Below are 19,013 nucleotides of genomic sequence, written 5' to 3'. Positions count from 1 at the left end.
AGCGTATTTGGCAGAACAGTCTTTCATGCTCGATTAACTTGTTCCTGCCCAATCTTAGTGAGGCATTAATTATTAATCATGTACTGACTGGCAGTTGTATGCAAAATATTGAGAAAAATGTCAACTTTCTCTTAAGATTTCTATTGAAACTAAAATCCTTTCAAAGATAGAAGGAGTATAAGTGGCTAAGAATCCTCAGAGTTATGAATAGCATATTTTTTGGTACCTAAGGTGGTAAAAATATTCATTAATATACCTGGTTCCTTCTTGACTCTCCAAAACTATCTATCTCATTATTCTTCTGTCCTCTATCACAACTTTAAAGAATTACTTGGAGTTTATTGAACAGGTAATACTTTCACAAATAACTGTGCCTCTGACTCTACAAAGTCCAGCCCCTGGAAATGCCATCTCTCATAAGGTTTTCTTAGCTTGGAAATCACACCACCCTCCAAATAATTTCCCAAAAAACTTATCTGCCCCAGTTTGGATTAGGTAGTTCTCCTCTAAGATATCACAGGATCTTGAGCATACTTCAAACACACTCTTATAAAGACTACTGTAATGATCTCTCTCTTTGCTTCTCCTAATAGCACCTTAAGGATAGTGACTGAGTTAAAATTTCTGTATCAACAGTATCTCTAGAAAAATGCTTGGCATATACTAAGCACTCAACAAATACTTCATAAATCAATAATAAACTCAAGAACTAGCTTCCAGTTCAGGTCACAGAATCAGCAGTCCAGATATCTAATTCCATGCCTTTTAGTATTACTGACAAATACTAGGTACTTCTAAAGCACTGTTTTATAACTTTAAGCAAATTAATGTAATTCTTTATATCTTATCAGATCATAATGGAATGAAATTAGAAATTAACATGAAAAAAACCAACAGAAATTACATAAAAACATGGAGATTGAGCAATACACTTTTGAATGATGAATGGTTTATAGAAGGTTAAAAATAGGAAGGGGAGAAGTTAAAAAATTCTTAGACTTAAATGAAAATAGTGATACAACACACCTGAATCTCTGGGACACCATGAAGGCGATTCTAAAAGGAAAGTTCATAGCTATGAGTGCATACAAAAGAATATCAGACAGATCCCCAATTAAAAGCCTAATGATGAATCACAAGGTCCTTGGAAAAAGAAGAACAAACCAATTCTAAAACTAGTTAAAGGAAAGAAATAAATAAGACTTGAGCTTAAATCAATGAACTTGAGAAAAAAACAGTATGAAGGGTCAATAAAACAAAGAATTGGTCCTTTGAAAAGATAAACAAGGCTGATAAACCCTTAGCCAAACCAAAAGAATAAGAAAGAAGACCCAAATTAATGAAATTAGGGGTGAAAAAGCAGAAATCACCACAGATATCATGCAAATTCAGCAGATCATTACAGAATATTTTGAAAATTAATACTCCAATAAATTGGAAAACCTAGAAGAAATGGATACATTTCTAGACACATACAATCTGCCAAAATTGAATCAAGAGGACACAGAAAATCTAAACGGATCAATAACCAGCAATGAAATAGAAGCAGTAACAAAAAGCCTTCCAACAAAGAAATGCCCAGGACCAAATGAATCCTCAGCTAACTTCTACCAGACCTTTAAGGAAGAACTAATGCCAATATTTCTCAAATTATTCCATGAAATAGAAAGGGATAAACACTTTCAAATTCATTCCATAAAGCAGGATCATACTCATACCAAACCAGAAAAGAACACATTTGGAAAGAAAACTCAGACCAATGTCCCCAATAAACTTAGATGCAAATCCTTACTAAAATATTAGCAAATTGCATTCAATAACATATTAATAAGATTGTTCATCACAACCAAGTTGGTTTTATCTGAGATGCAAGAATAGTTTAACATAAGCAAATCAATAAATGTATTTCATCACATAAATAGAATTAAGGACAAAAATCAGTCATCAGAATAGACGCAGGGAAGGACTTCTACAAAATTCAGCACCAATTCATGATAAACTAGGGACATAAGGAACCTATGTCAACATCATAAAGGCTATATACAAAAAGCCCAAAGCTGACCTCATAGTAAATGGGGAAAAACTGAAAGCACTTACTTTGAAATCTTGAGCAAAACAAGGATGTCTACTCTTACCACTTCTAATTAATATAGTGCTAGAAATTCTATCCAGAGCAATTAGGCAAGGGGGAGCAAGGGGTAAAAAGGTTAAAAATAGGAAGGGAAGAAGTCAAATTATCACTGTTTGCAGATGATATGATCCTATATTTAGAAGATCCAAAAGAGTCAACCAAAATAAACAAATCTGGCAAAGTAGCAGGTTACAAATTCAACATACAAAAAAATCAATACCTTTCCTATAAACCAACAATGAATCTACCCAGAAAGAAATCAAGAAAATAATTCCATTTACAGGAGCCTAAAAAAACTAAAGAAATAAATTTAACCAAGGAGGTGAAAGATCTATACAATAAGAACTATAGAATATTAAGGACAAAAATTGAAGAAGACCTCAGAAGATGGAAAGACTTCATAAGTTCATTGGATAGGCAGAATTAATATTTTTAGAATGGCCATACTACCAAAAGCAATATAAAGATTCAATGCAATTCCCACCCAAATACCACAGAACTAAGAAAAAACAGTTCTAAATTCATTTAGAAGAATAAGAGTCCCACAAGAGCCAAAGCAATTCTAAGCCAAAAAAGCAATGCTGGAAGCATCACAATAACTGACTTCAAATTATAGTACAGAACTAGAGTAACAAAAACTGCATAGTACTGGGTAAAAACAGACACTTTGACCAACAGTAGAGAACAGAAGACACTGAGACAAACTCACATACCTACAGTCATCTGACCCTTGACAAAGCTGCCAAGAACATACACTGGAGAAAGAAAACCTTTTTTCCACCAGTGGGGATGCAGGGGATTGAACCCAGGGCCTTGTGCATGCTACACAAGCACTCTACCAACTGAGCTATATCCCCAATCCCAAAAGAAAGCCTTTTAACAAATAAGGCTGCGAAAACTAATTATCCATATGTAGAAGAATAAAACTAGTTCCTTATCTTTCACCCTGAACAAAAATCAACTCAAAATGGATCAAAGATCTAGGAATTAGACCAGAAACTATGCAACTCCTAGAAGAAAACAGAGGTTCAACATTCCAGCATACAGGCACAGGCAAGAACTTTCTCAATAGGACACCTAAAACTCAGGAAATAATGCCAGTGTTAATAAATGGGATGACATCAAATTAAAAAGTTTCTCCACAGAAAAGGCAACAATTAGGAATGTGAAGAAAGAACTGTCAGAGTGGGAGAAAAATCTGTGTTACGTACTCTTCTGATAATTGACTAATATCTAGAATATATAAAGAGCTCAAAAAAACTTACACCAACAAGCCAAATAACCTATAAATAAGTGGGTGAATCAATTAAACAGACACTTCTCAAAAAAAGAAATAGATAGCCAACAAATACATGAAAAAATGTTCAACATCATTAGCAATTAAGGAAAAGCAAATCAAAACAACACTGAGATTTCATCTCACACCAGTCAGAGTGGTAGTGATCAAGAATACAAACAATAATAAATACTGGAGAGGATGTAGAGAAAAAGGACCACTTTTACACTGTTGGTGGAATTTCCATACTATGAAAATCAGCATGGAGGATCCTCAAAAGACTAGGCATGACCCAGTTATTTCACTTCTTGGTATTTACCCTAAAGAATTAAAGTCATCATACTACAGTAATACACACATACTCATGTTCATAGCAGCACAACTCACAAAAGCCAAACTACAAAACCAACTGGTGTCCATCAATGAATAAATGGATATAAAAATGTGATATATACAATGGCATTTTATGTATGTGATATATACAATGGAATTTTGTTCAGCCACAAATAAAAATGAAATTATGTCATTTGCAGGAAAACGAATGGAACTTGAGACCATTATGTTAGGCAAAAATAAGTCAAACTCTGATGGTCAAGGGTCATAATGTTTTCTCCAATTTGTGGAAGTTAAAGAGGAAGAAGAAAAGAAAGGTGGGGTAGGAGATGGATCTCAGAAAAATCAAAGGGAGATCAGTAAGGGAAAGAGACCAGTGAGTGGGAGGAGCAGAGGGAGGGGGGAAGTGCTTGGGAGTTATACTGGCCAAATTATATTGTTAATATTATATGTATGTATAAATATGTAACAATAATTCCCATCATTATGAAAAACTAGCTATAATGCACCAATAAAAAAAAGGTAGAAAGAGGGAAGAAAATAAAACACTGCTTTATCCTTGAGTACCTATTTATCATTTATCAAAGCAGCCTTTTCAGCCAGGCACAGTGGCACATGTAAGTAATCCCAGGGGCTCAGGAGGCTGAGGCAGGAGGATCATGAGTTCAAAGCCAGCCTCAGCAAAAGCAAGGCGCTAAGCAACTCAGTGAGACCCTGTCTCATGTGGCTCAGTGGTTGAGTGCCCCTGAGTTCAAAAAACCAGGCAGCCTTTTCCTCACATAGTTCTCATCACCACAGTTCACCTTAACATCCAAAGTTCTCAGTTGTTCTATTCTCAGTGAGAAGACATTTATGACAAAATGTAAAAAGAAACACAAATGGATGGTTCACTAGTAAGGTAAAATATTTCTGCAATACAATCAAAGTCATTTCAACCATACTTATTTTCAATCAAGTAGCTTTTAAAGATATTCAAAGCAGATGTTCCACATTACAGTAATGCCAAAAATGTTGCTTGAGTTCTGGATCCTATGCTTTAGAATGTCCAGCAAAGCAAATCAGAATTAAATCTGTGCATATTTAGTTGTATTTAGATACTTAATAGCATTTAGAAATTTAAAAATTTAGACTCTGATTTTCAAATAATTTCAGTATAATCAATTTCTAGTACAAAACATGAAATGATGCTTACTTATATATAGGTCTTCAAAAGTATTTTTCTATCACCACACAAAACTTGATTACACAATTCTACTTAGAGTACTTTCTTTAGGCAAAAAACTATCTGAATTGATCCTAAGAAACTTAGACAACTATCTTCCCTCCCCAAAGTCTCAAAATATACTAATTTTCTATTAAATTTTCTTTCAGATTACCTCTGGAAGTCCATTAGAAGCTACAATTCCAAGAGAATTCATAAAGGGTATAAAATTTTTGAAATAAACATTTTTCACCTGAAAAAGATATTATATGACATTAAAATATAAAACAAATGAAATTCAATTTGTCACTATTAACACTAGAATGAGAGTATTTACTCACATTTAATCAATGACACACATTCAAGCTAGTGATATTTATTTATAATTAATTCATTTATTTACTTTTTAATGTACATGAATCAGATTCTAGGTCCTAAAATGGAGATAAGTAGAAAATTGTTATTGTAATAGGAACTACTAGAAAAGAAGGCATTAAAAAGAATTTCAATATTTCACATTTAAAAAACAACAAAAAAGACAGGGCACTCAAACAAATTAAACAATTTGACCAAAGCTGCACAATTATAAAGTGGCAGAGCCAGAATTAAACTCTAATTTATCATCAAAGGTACCATTCTTCATTTCTTTATACTGTTTCTCATTTTTCCCCAAAGTATATTTTGGATCATTTCACACTAGGGTCATTTGATGTCTGCTAAGAAAATAGCAAGGCAATTTTTAAGTATAAATCTAAGAAAATAATTAATTTTACACACAATAATTCATTTCAAAACCAAATAAAAATGTTTTTTGGAAATATGCATTGTTTCATGGAAAAGCATCCCACAGGTAACATGGATTTTAAAGAACTGCACTCAGAAAACATGAAGCTATGTTCTAAACCTGTAATATGTTATGTAATTTAAAATGACTTGCTTTCCTTTATTTAACTTCCTTTTCCAAACTTGGAATCTACATTTACTAAGGAACCAATAATTTAATATCAATTCCTACCTTATACTTCATAAATAAGATTTAAGAATTAAGTCTCTGAAATATTTATTATCTTTGTTTTCTAAAAAAATCCACTTATCTAGAAAATTTACAATATAATAATTAACCAATTAGTATGAATGACCAATAGTTATAGCCATAAATGCTACATTTAAATAATCACCTTTAGATAATCCAGTATCAATTAATTAAAACCCCACAAAGCTTTTAGTTAACTATATTTTCATCATAACTATAAACATTTTAAAATCTAGGAAAAAGTGCTTTACACTGATAAGTTAAAAAAAATGATTTAATCTTAAAAATGAAATTTTAGCCGAGTGCAGTGGCGCACACCTGTAATCCCAGCAGCTCAGGAGGCTGAGGCAGGAGAATTGTGAGTTCAAAGTCACACTCAGTAATGGCGAGGCACTAAGCAACTCAGTGAGACCCTGTCTCTAAATAAAATTCAAAAAGGGTTGGGGATGTGGTTCGGTGATCAAGTGCTCCTGAGTTCAATCCCCAGTACCATAAAAAAAAAGAAAGAAAGAAAGAAAAGTGAAATTTTACAAGTAGTTATGAAATCCAGAGAATTAACAATGTGGAATGAGAAAACTATATTTACTACCATTCATTATCTTGTAAATAAGCAACAAAAATAGAGTAAAAAGAAATATTTCAAACTATACTCGTCAGCTTATTTGCAAAGATAAGTTGTGATTCTAGAAAAGTATATATACATATTTTTTTCACAAAGTTGATATGTCTATACACACATATCTATTTGTTGAAGTTAATAAGAACTACAATGCTAAAACTCAGATATATTGACAAATCATTCTAATCTTTCTTAAACTAGATTTTTGGGAGCATAATACCATTCCTTCCCAGCATTGCCAGAGAAATCTTTAAAATGCAACATTTCATACTACTATCTAGTAGTGTTGAATTGTGGACAATATAACAGAGAAAAACAAGCTGGTAGAGTAAAAGTAGCCCTGGTACCAGATGCCCCAAACTCTAATGTAGATTCTATTAATAATGAGCTACCTATCAGTCTCTGGAAGTCATTCCTGGATGAATATGTATTCTATACTAACCATTAACAGTCAGCGTTGTTTAGAAAGTGACTAGTTACATAAGGCTGAGGAGAAATTTAATGTTAGTATCATTTATCATTAAACCAAAACATCAAGGTCTTCTTGGCAGGGCATTTTAAAACATTAGGGGTACTGATAATATCAGTGGAATCAAAGAAGAAATACATTTGAAAACTATTATCTTTATGATATACATTTCTGTGATTGTAGAGTAGAGGAGCCAATCTCTTTAAAAGCAAAGTAACTGAATATGAAAAATAATTTTTTTCTAAAATATGTTGCTACTGGAAAAGAGTTGACACTAGTCAAAAAAAGCATGCTCACCACAAAAGAAGTATATGCTATTAGAAAAAACTTTATCTAAATCTACTTTAACAGTTTAAAGAAAGCATAAAGTGAAATTACCTCATCTATATTACATTCATGTTCTTTACAGAGAACTTCAATAATTCTTGTATCGTTTTCTAGTTGTTTTGCTATCCGTGCACTCCTGTTCTGACCTCGTCTAGGTGTCCGAGGTGAACCATTAATGGGTATTATAGCTGTTTCTGTAAAAATGATAAATTAGATAAGAACAATTACACATTCCATTGAATAAAATTATGAAGTATTCTAATTATAACTAGGAAAGTCAGAAATAATCTTGTTAACATTCTATTTTTACTTATTAGCCTTCATTATAAGAATAACAATTTCTTTTTTTTTTTTTTGAAAGGAAAGAGAGAGAGAGAGAAATTTTTTTTTTTTTTTTTTTTTGTAGATTGACACAACACAATGCCTTTTATATTTTTATGTGATGCTGATAATCGAACCCGGATCCTGCTAGGCGAGTGCTCTACCGCTGAGCCACAATCCCAGCCCTAAGAATAACAATTTCATCTTATTTATTAGATACCTATTTCAAGTTATAATACTGACAGGAGTTTTTGCCCCAAATAACACAAAAAGAACTAGAAAACATCTGTGGTCCCATAAACAGAGAAGACCAGAGAAACAACCAATTTCTAAACTAATTCTAAGTGTATCCTACCCAGTATGCAAAAGGAAAAAATGTTTTCTATCTTAGAGCCCTAAAAATAATGAGCAAATATTTACAGATTCAATTTCTAATACAAAAACAAATTTTAAAAGCTTTAGTAAATTATGATATTTTAAAAACAGATTTTATAAATATAATTTCCTGATAATAAACTGTGATTTTTTTAAAAAAAACTCCCTGGATTATTTTGCATACTACTGATTCAAAACGAATATAGGTTCAGCTTCTAAAAAGATTTTAGAAGATTAAGTATAAAAAGTACTTATTGCTTCTAGACATCAACTTACAAGAAACTGAGAAGACAGAAGAACATATACCATAGGATATTATCAGCAAAAACTAGACTAAAACTCAACTGGGAAACTCTGCAAGATTCCAGCATGATTGATTGATTATTTATTTGCTTATTTGTTTATTTATGTCAGTTCTGGGGACTGAAAGCAAGGCTTTGTGACTGCTAAGCACACATTCTATCACTCTGGTTGAATAAATAAATTATGAGGAAAAAATAAGAAGAGAAACATAGAGGAGGAACAACTTTATTTTTTTTCATTTGTTGCAGTGGACTGAAATCAGGCCTTCATGTTCTCTACCACTAAAAAAGCCTGGAAGAAGAAATTTTGAAAAGAGTATCAACCAATCACAAAGTGCAGATCTTATTTAAACTCTGATTCAGTCAACCTACAAAAAAGTTATACTAGGGGCTGGAGTTGTGGCTTAGTGGGCAGAGCGCTTGCCTAGCATGAATGAGGCACTGAGTTCGATCCCCAGCACCACATAAAAATAAACAAATAAAATAAAGGTATTGTGTCCATCTACAACTAAAAAAAAAAAAAAAAAAAAAAAAGTTAAAAAAGTTTTAATTACAGTTATGAGATAAAAAAGGTATATTTACCAGATACTTGGTGATATTAAAAAATTCATTATTAGATGTGATAATAGTACTGTCATTATGCATTTTAAAAACCACTTACCTTTTAAAAGATTCACACTGAAATAATAAGGTATTCAAAGATATGCTTCAAAACAAAGCTGGGGGAACTGGGCAGGGGAAGAGACAATAGACTGGTCACAGCAACTGTTGAAGCTATTAAGTGAAAAGTATATGAAGACTTAAACTACTGTCTACTTTTGTATTCATTTGAAATTCTCCATAACAAAGCAAATTAAAATTTTACCATACTCAGTCAATTCAATAGCTTATCCTTGATTCTATTTAACACAGCACTTAAAAGAATTAAATGTAGTTTTGAATTATCCCAAAAAACAAAGATGTAAACCTAAAGTAACACATAACATCAACTTTAAAGTTATAACATTGAAAAATAAGTGAAGACAGCTAAAGGAAAGTTTAAAAAGTTGGGGGAAATTTGAAGCATATTTATTATTTTCTATATATAATTTTTGAGCTTTTCTCCCTTTGATTTGCATTTCAATTCTGCTAAGTGAAGTTTCCTGTCTTCTCTGCCAAATCATGTTCAAAACATTGAAAATTCTACTTCACACTTCATTTTTCCATTAAGTTATTGTTCACAAAGATTAATTACAGCTCAGTCTTTCAGCCACTTTGAGACTTCAACGTTTTGATCTGTCATCTATTACTTTTAGGATTAACACTTTCATCATTTCAGGAGCAAGGAATCAGACCACACCTTATTAAGTTTACATTTTTCTATAGTATAATAAATGATTCTGAAATCCTATAGGTAAGAGCCTCTTCTCTTCTTTACTGAGAATACCCTTCTCTAACTTCTTCAACCTAATCTTAACTACTTATTCTTCAACATTCATTTCATATATCATCTCTTCTTTATTTTTTGGCTTTTCAGAAGAAAACTTTCATTATCTCCTGAACCAACATAGCATTTCCTTTATTTTTACTCAGATTATTTCTACCAGATTCTCTGACTGGGTGCTTAACATCTCTTACCTTTCCTCTTATAATTTATGCTACCTGAGGGCTGCTTATAGTTTGGATATGGAATGTCCTCCAAAGATCCAGGTTGTCAAAGATCTGGCACCAGCTTGGTGCTATTGGGAGATGATGAAAATTTTGTTAACTTAATGATCAGCAAAAACTAGACTGTGGGAAACTCAACAGGACTCAATAGGTAGGGAACAGTCAGAGGTATGGGGCATACTTTTGAAGAGAAAAGTAGACTCCCAGCCCATTAACTCTCTTTCACTCTCTCATCATAAAGTGAACAGTTTTGCTTCACCATGAGTTTCTGCCATGATGTGCAACCTCACCACAAGCCCAAAGCAACAGGGCCAGTTGTTCATGGACTAGAACTTCCAAAACTATGAGCTAAAATAAACCTTTCTTTGCTCTTAAGTTGATTATCTTGGATATTTGTTACAGTAATAGAAAGTTGACTAACACAAGAACAGAGCCTATGTCTGATTTATTTTTTATCACCCTCTCAATTTAGAACCATACTAGAGCTACCAGACATCCAATAAACAATGCTAAAGACAAAGGAGGAGCTTAAATTACTTAAGATACTTACTATATGGTTCTTTGAGCAGTGCAGGAGGTGAGAGTTTGATAAAATAGTCAAGCACACATAGCATTAACTGAAATGAGATCACCAGATCATCTTCCATTTGTAATACTTCTCCTGAAAATAAAAAAAAAATCACATTTTTAAGAAACGTTAGAGATTGATATGGGTATATTCACATATTTATTCATTTTTATAAGCTTAAGAGAAATTGTGGGTATGGGTATATTCATATAGTTATTCACTTTATAATCACTAGATTCATGATAAAAAACCTTTTTCCTTTCTTATTTTCAAAAACAAAAAATCAGTCAAGGGCTGGGGTTGTGGCTCAGTGGCAGAGTGCTTGCCTCACACGTGTGAGGCACTGGATTCAATCCTCAGTACCACATAAAAATAAATAAACAAAATAAAGATATTGTGTCCATGTATAACTAAAAAATTTTTTTTTAAAAATCAGTCAAGTCTAATAGACAAATATATATAATTATGAAATTATGAATTAGTATTGTCTACCCTGAGAATTTTACACTTAAGTATTATTACTAAAATTAATTTCTTATGTTTAAAATCATTTTGCATTTTGCTTTTCTAAAACTTATTATTACAAGCTATGGAATTTATTACTTCTGAAAATAATTTTGAAGTATGGTATATGCTAACTTTTAATCCTAATGATTTATCAAACCTCATACATTTTCAATTCTAACACTTTACAAAATATTACCAAAGCTATTATGAAATAACAAAATTAATATATAATTGTAAGGTCATCTATAAGTAATTATCCAGCACAAAATCCTAAAATTTCATATACTACATATACAGTAGAAGTATATGAGGAAATAACTACATGTAATAGATGCCTGAGAAAAACAGTATGGCTAAATACAATATTGCATTCTTGCCTATGGTTCTAATATTTTAAAACTTTTCTTCTGGGTATCTGCTAAACTAGGAGTAATCCCAACAAATACTGATGGAACAGAAAATATGTGAGAAAATTGGTAATGCTGAATCAAGTAAGTTTTTTAGATCCATAGGTATGGAGGAAAAGGTTCATAATATACTAAGACATTATTTAGAAATACCACAGAGGTGAAGAATGATATCAAGCACTTCTAGGTAAAAATAGTAGAATGTCAGATGAAAGAATCTCTCTTCTCCAAAATCTAATAAAAATGAAAAGGTAAAAATGTACTGGTTAAATGCAAGTAGCAACATAAAATCTGAAGGTAACTAAGAGGGAATCCTCATCTTTTTCTCCTTCTGACTTGAAAGGACTAACTATTGTTAAAAGAATGGCAAAATGGAAGAAACAACTATAGTCAGTTGATAAAGATTCTTATATACTGCACTCAATTGGGAACAATCTGAATCCCAACACAATCCTGTTTTAGAAGAAGGAATTATAGACATTCTAACAAAAACTAAAAAAAACACACAAAACAAACAAACAAAAAAACATCTCTACTTTCTCCCTTACCTTCTGAATAAAGCTTGGTATAATAAAAATACCTGCTGACATACTATAATTATCTGAGGAATACAAACACATCACAGATAAAATGCAAGGTGACTGAAGGGAAATTCACTCATACTGCATCAGAGAAAATAAGAAGTCAGAGTTAGCCACATAAAGTCCCAGCAAGATAAGGAAGAAAAACACAGACATTATGCAAACATATTCTAGAAAAGAAAAAAGTAGAATCATAACATAAGAAGAGAAAAAAAATCAGAGAATCCAATGTGGAAGAGAATCTAAAAGAGGAAAATGACCTATATGAGTTCTTGCACTAAGAACTTAATGAATTCATATTATAAAAATAAGGGACTGGACAGTTAAGAAAAAACTAAGAACCAAACAACATCATTACAAAAACAGTTTAGATGAAAACAGAAGGACTTGAGATAAAAACAGTCAACACACAAGAAAAAGACAAAAGATCAGAATAAAATAGGAGAAGATAGTAAAAACGGAAGACAAAAACAATCCAATGTAAGACAGTTAATGTATCTGAAACAAAAGAGAATAACTTAATTGAATAGAATAATATTTTAAAATACAGGTGAGTAAGATTTCTCTGAAAAGAGCAGACCCTCCAATTTAAAAAGAAACATCGTGTTCTGAGAAAAATTAAGGTAGAATAATAAAAATCAAGAGACATCCTGGTAAAAACTACTAACCCTTTAGTTTAAAAGAGAGAGAGAGAGAGAGAGAGAGTAAAAATGAAAAAAAAAAAAAAACAGAATTCTTCAAGTATTCAGGAACTAATGAAGAGGGGAAATTAAGCTAATCTCATATTTAACAACAATGTTTAATGCCAAAAAACAGGGCTGGAAAGAAACAAAACCAAAAGGCCTACTGAAAACAAAAAAATCCTCAATGGTAAAATCTAACCAGCTAAGAAATGAATCAGAATAAAGAACAGAAATTAAAAAGCTGTAATAAAGGAATTATGGTAAACTTAGGATATAGAAATGAGACAAACCAAGTGTAACAATTATAATTACAGATAGAATACAAATGTTATAATCTTTGATGATGAAATAATAATAAAATTAACTAATCTTGAAGTGGGGAGATGGAAGGTGACAGGACTTTGTTCTTCAAAGTGCATTAATATATATTGCTTCAAACCAAAATATGAAGGTAAAGAAAATAAAAATTCCAATAAAAATTCCAATTTTTTCATAACTCTTTTTCATAATCTTCAGAGAAATATTTTAAGAAACAATCTACTTAAAGTGACAAAACAGTTTGGTTAATTTAAGCAACATCTTTTCTTCTGTATAATTTGAGTAAAATTAGATTTTATATTTTAAAGATTACACTATAGTATAATCCCATTTTTAAAAACTATGTTTATGGATGCACTCACCTACTCATTTTTTAAACAAAATCATATACAAAGATATACCTGAAATAATAATTACACAATTTTAATGATGGTTATTCTTGAGTATACTTTGCATAATTTTTCTTTGCACCTTACTGTACTGCTTAACTTATTTATCATAAGCAAATATCATTTTTATAAGATAGTAAATCTTTACCCTAGAAAATCAAAGAGTGCTTGTCTACCATGCATCAGAGCTCTAGGTTCAATCCCTGGCACAGGAGGAAAAAAAAAAAAAGGAAGGAAGGAAGGAAAAAAAAAAGTCCAAAGTTATTTCTGTTATTATTACTAAGAAGTTGTAGCAGTTAATAATCCATAATACTCTAAGAATGGAGTAGGAAGTAGATTTTTACACTTAATCCAAAAGAACACCAATTTCATTACTGCATTTAAAACATCAGCATATAATAAACATAGTGAATTTACCTTTAGCTAGTAAAAATGTGATCCAAGAAACTTTCAGCACCAACACAGAACTTACTTCAGTAGATACCCTAGTAAATAAATAGAAAGAAAAAAAATTTAATACTGACAAAGGTTTTCAACTATGCCTTTGGAGTGATCTGTTTTGTTTTGCTTTAAATTACAGGACTGAGTTAAGTGCATACTCTATTTTTATTGCTCAATTGATACCGGACTCTATCTCAATTCAATTGGTATTTCTACCAAGATATTATATTTAGCCCATAGAACAGCATACACTTTGTAAAGGAAATACTGAATATCTGAATTGTTATTTAAAAATATATAAAAGATGGCTGGGGTTGTGGCTCAGTGGTAGCGGGCTTGCCTGGCATGTGTGAGGCACTGGATTCATTCTTCAGCAACCTATCTATACAATTTCCCTTTATATCAGTCATCTTCAATACTGTACTTCAGTGGGGCAGAATATCTCCTATCCTACTCATTCTGCTTCCAAAGAAAATTTCTGGAGCTCTACATGGGTATACTGTTAGAGAATGCATTATACATTTTTAAAAATAATTTGGAAATTTTAAGATAAATCTTTAAATTTATTCATACACAAAATTATGCTGTCTTGTCAATAAAGTATCTGTGAGAGACCATCAATAAAGATTTAATCTAAGAACTGAATTTTTCCTCAGAGTTAGCGAATGTTGCACTGAATCAATTTCCACATTATTAGTTCTCCTTTGTAGCATGAGGCATGTATTTATTTACAGGATAAATCACCTATATAGGACTTTATGACCTTAACTTATAAAGTAGCCTTTGGGGATAAAGGAAGAGATTCTGAGTCTCAGAGGAAGTGCCCACAAACCACTGACATGACAACTACAATTCCTGAGCAACACACTCTTGGCTAGATGCCCCTGACCCATGCCCTTGTAACATGAGAGCAATGCCCAAGTACAGGGAAAACTGGCCTGAAACTATGTAACTCCACCCTAGTTCTACATCTAGTCCATCCCCCAGCAACCATCCCTCTATAAATATTAATGTCTACCCCTCTATAAATATCAATGTCCATCCCAAGGGATTGCTCTCTCTCCCTCTACAGATAGCCCGAATTCTACCTTGAATGCATACTCATTAAACCAAAGGCATCTCTCTTGAGATTGCCCCCATTCTCCCTTGAATATATACCTAAATAAATCTCTGAACATTTTCCTAAATAAACCTCTGTGTGTGCCTTTGACTGACACAAGCTGACATTGTCTTCATTCATGTATGCCACAAACCCCACTGGTCCTGAGTCAAGATCCCCCTTCTCTCTGGAAACTCCTTGGACCTTTTTCAGAGACATCTCTTCCCCCATGAAACTACCATCAACCAAACTACCCTTAATGTTATCAATGTCTGCGACTATTCCAGAAAACCCTTTTTTAAAAAAACCAAAATGTAATATGCTCTAAACTACTTACGAACTGGTGGGTTGTGTCAAATAGATACGTTCACATGTCCTAAAAGGAAGAAATAATTTTATTAACATTGTGGTGTTTTTTTAAAAGTTATTTTAAAAATATTTTCATAATACAGAAATCATAGCAATGTTATCATACTTTATTCATCTTACTTTAAGAAATACACATTTTGAAAACAAAAACACATATAGCATAATGAAACTAAGTAGGTTTTCCCAATTTGTGACATCTCATATCACTGTAATATCTAATTAGAAAAGGACTGGATCCAAATGCTCTTTTTAACTCAAAATATAATTTATAATTGATGATCTGCTTAGAATCCAAATCAGGTCATAACTAATGACTATTTAGCTAATAGTCACATATAGTCATACAGTCTACCCTGTAATAAACAGGCTTTGGTATTACAGTTAATCTCCCCAATAACTCTTCAGAAAAAGGTACTAATAAGACAGAAAAAAAAAAAAGTCCCTGCTGAACCAAGGCCAGTAAAGTTAAGGCTAAATTATCTCATACGAAAATACAACAAAAATTCTAAATCCCAGGCTGGGGATGTGGCTCAAATGGTAGCGTGCCTGCCTGGCATGCGCGAGGCACTGGGTTTGATCCTCAACATCTCATAAAAATAAAATAAAGATATTTTTAAAAAATTCTAAATCCCTTTTACAAAGGCCTGAATGGTCTTTTAAGACCAAATCTGACTACCCACTCTCCAGTTTTAAATCACTAAATGATTTTCCATTGCCTTCAGGGCAAAGTCCAAACTCATTACCAATGTCGTGATCCCTTCCTAACTTTCAGCCATTAGCAATATCAAAGTACCTCCTGCTTCTACTTGGGCTTTGTACACATGCTAACTCTGCCTAGCAAGACTCAGTACCATTCCCCAATCCCATTTTGCTTGGCAAATTTCTATTTATCCTTTAAACCATTTAACAATGTCTTCTTTAATGTTTTTTACCCCCTACCAAAATCAGCCCTACAGTTAACCTTCTCGATGACAATTTAATACTTTGCCCACTATATAATTTGTTGGCAAGATAGAAGTAAAGATGTCTTTGAAATTGCTAACATACACTTTTGCCTAGCTTGAGAGCTGCAAAGCCAATAGGATTATATTTGGGATTATTAACGTGTTTCCATAAACAGTTGATATAGGAAACAGTTCAAAATTGCTTTCTTCTTGGGCCTGATGCATTAAAATATAAGATTACTAAGAGTTAAAATTCTAATTAACATAGGTAATTCTATATGCAAAGCTTTTAAGTTGTGTTTTGATTTTAAAACTACAAAAAGCATAAAGCATGTTGTCATATTAAGGAGCAATTTGTCTAAATTCAGAAGTTTCATAAAATTGCTTTAAAATGTAAACTTTAAAATGTAAGGCAGAAGGAAACCAGTGAATAAAAAGAAATATAAGAAAGTTATAGGGCTGGGGATGTGGCTCAAGCGGTAGCGCGCTCGCCTGGCATGCGTGTGGCCCGGGTTCGATCCTCAGCACCACATACAAACAAAGATGTTGTGTCTGCCGAAAACTAAGAAAAATATTAAAATTTTTTCTCTCTCTCTCCCTCTTTCTCTCTCTCTCTCTCTGTCTCTCTCTTTTTTTTTTAAAAAAAAAAGAAAGTTATAGGTATGAAAATGTATTTTGGTAAGGAAGGTTAAAAGGAAAAGGGAATGCTTTCAGATGAAAAAGGAGTTTGTATGGTAAAGCGAAAATTTTGTCCTAAAATCAAATGACTAGATAGTTCCAAGATGGGAAAAAGAAAGATAGGACAGAAACTAAAGTTGCAAACAAGTTGCACAGGGTCTAGGTGGATTACAGAGAGTTTCTGAAATGGCAGGTGTTATGGAGGGAGGCTTATATGTGATTGAATTGACTATAACTTGATAGTTATTCAAAGGATTTTTCTAGGATCAGAATTTGGTGCACTGATGTGAGGTCAGAGTCTATTTCTGTACATTAGAAGCAACAGGGTTTTCTTGAGGTATTGATCTGCTTTGGGTATCATTTTCAGATAGCTGGCTTAAAGAGCAGAGATTTTTGTACTTTATCAAGATAATTTCATGTGTTTCCTGCTGACTTTAGGTTTTAATTACTTAAGGAAACTAAGTCTTGAGAGAATTAAGGCTTATTTAAGTATCTGCTTTAAAATCTGTTAGATAATTCACTTTATAGCTCTGGTTAAATGAGCAATTATTAGAATATATTTGACACCCTGTGTGTCTAGAGATATGTATAAAACTGAGGGCTAAATATGTCGTGTATTTGAGCTTTGTCTAAATGTTATGCAAAGTTTATACAGTTAAAGCTGTAAAGGTTTAATATATGCAAGGTAACTGATCAGTGCTCTTTTTTATACAATATGCAGAGTATCTGGGCCTTCAACCTATAAAATGGCCAATGAAACTTTTGACATTTCTGCATCTGTATGCTCTGATTGAAAAAGTGTTTTGTTATAGTATACATGAGCAGTCACATCAGGTAATAAGTCTATTTGTGGTTATTAAGTACTGTTTCCTAAACTTATAAGAAGTATAAAGCTATTCAATCTTTGTCAATGTTCTTAACCTATGTAGATCTGCTAAAGGCAAAGCCTTATAATTATAGCTATCCCTACTGAGCTATGAATTCTAAATTTCACTTCAAAAGTAAAAGCTAAATTAATATAAATAAAAAGGACTTCAGTATAGCTGAGATACTTATTACTGTCTTCTTTGTATGTTAAAAGTACTTTCTCAAGTATACAAGCCTTCTAAAATGCAAAGTTTAGGAGAATACTTTACCAAGCTGGTGTCCTCCAAGCTAAAATGTTTAGAGACAGCATTCTTCAAGATTATGTTTGTATGCTCCTAACTGTATTATAACTATCATCTTTAAACAAAGATAATTAAATGTGCCCAAACACTGTGCACTCCAAGCAGCATCACTCTGATAATTATGAGACTGGACACTGTTCACTCAGGCAGTACATCTGTGAACAAGTATATTCTACTTCATTTTTTAAACATTTCACTTATTCTAAAAGACAAAATTGGATGGGGATTTATTTATATCACTTAATATTTTGTAATGGGATAAAAGTAACTGGCCTTTTGGGTATTCAACAAACTGAGACTTTGAGGTTAAAATAAAGAGAATAACAAGACTAAGAGGGCAGTCAATATTCTGGCCCTCCAAAGTCAGCCAGGACCCACGGGACAACAAAATTCCTCTAAATGGCCCTGGAACACTGGTGAGTCACCCAAACTCCCTCTGGGATGTGGCTCAAGCGGTAGCGCGCTCGCCTGGCATGCGTGCGGCCCGGGTTCGATCCTCAGCACCACATACAAAAACAAAGATGTTGTGTCCGCCGAAAACTAAAAAATAAATATTAAAAAAAAAAAAATCTCTCGTTCTCTCTCTCTCTCTCTTTATAAAAAAAAAAAAAAAAAAACCTTGGAGACCAGGAGCCAACCAATGTACAGTCTGTAAAGAGGAGGGTAATTACAGAGAGAAATGTTCCTAATATTTCCAAGAGAAGCCACATGGCCAGTAAGACCCTCACCCATCCAGGCAGATGGTACAACTGGTAGAGGAAAAAACAAAAGGAGTCAAGAGACCCTAAAATAATCCCTGAGGAGCTTCAATTGACCTTAACAGTAA

The 19,013-nt window shown here is 32.6% G+C and overlaps 1 protein-coding gene across 4 annotated transcripts in view; it reads right to left on the bottom strand.

The window, feature by feature from the left end:
• The window catches only part of Rb1 (RB transcriptional corepressor 1), a 161,197-nt gene that overhangs the window by 105,939 nt on the left and 36,245 nt on the right, over window positions 1-19,013 (bottom strand). For 3 of the 4 annotated variants that reach the window (XM_071611498.1, XM_027928767.2, XM_071611500.1), the window contains 5 exons: window positions 15,365-15,403; window positions 13,905-13,972; window positions 10,585-10,695; window positions 7,441-7,583; window positions 5,117-5,194 (listed from right to left, as the gene is read on the bottom strand). In XM_071611498.1, coding sequence (XP_071467599.1) covers window positions 5,117-5,194; window positions 7,441-7,583; window positions 10,585-10,695; window positions 13,905-13,972; window positions 15,365-15,403 — 439 coding nt within the window. The remainder of the gene's footprint in view (window positions 1-5,116; window positions 5,195-7,440; window positions 7,584-10,584; window positions 10,696-13,904; window positions 13,973-15,364; window positions 15,404-19,013) is intronic. The other variant, XM_071611499.1, reaches the window with a different exon arrangement.

This window comes from Marmota flaviventris, chromosome 4 (genome assembly GCF_047511675.1).
Source record: "Marmota flaviventris isolate mMarFla1 chromosome 4, mMarFla1.hap1, whole genome shotgun sequence".
In the NCBI taxonomy this organism is placed as follows: Eukaryota; Metazoa; Chordata; class Mammalia; order Rodentia; family Sciuridae; genus Marmota; species Marmota flaviventris.
Note: the sequence above shows the minus strand (reverse complement) of the source record. Positions and strands in the feature narration are given on the sequence as shown.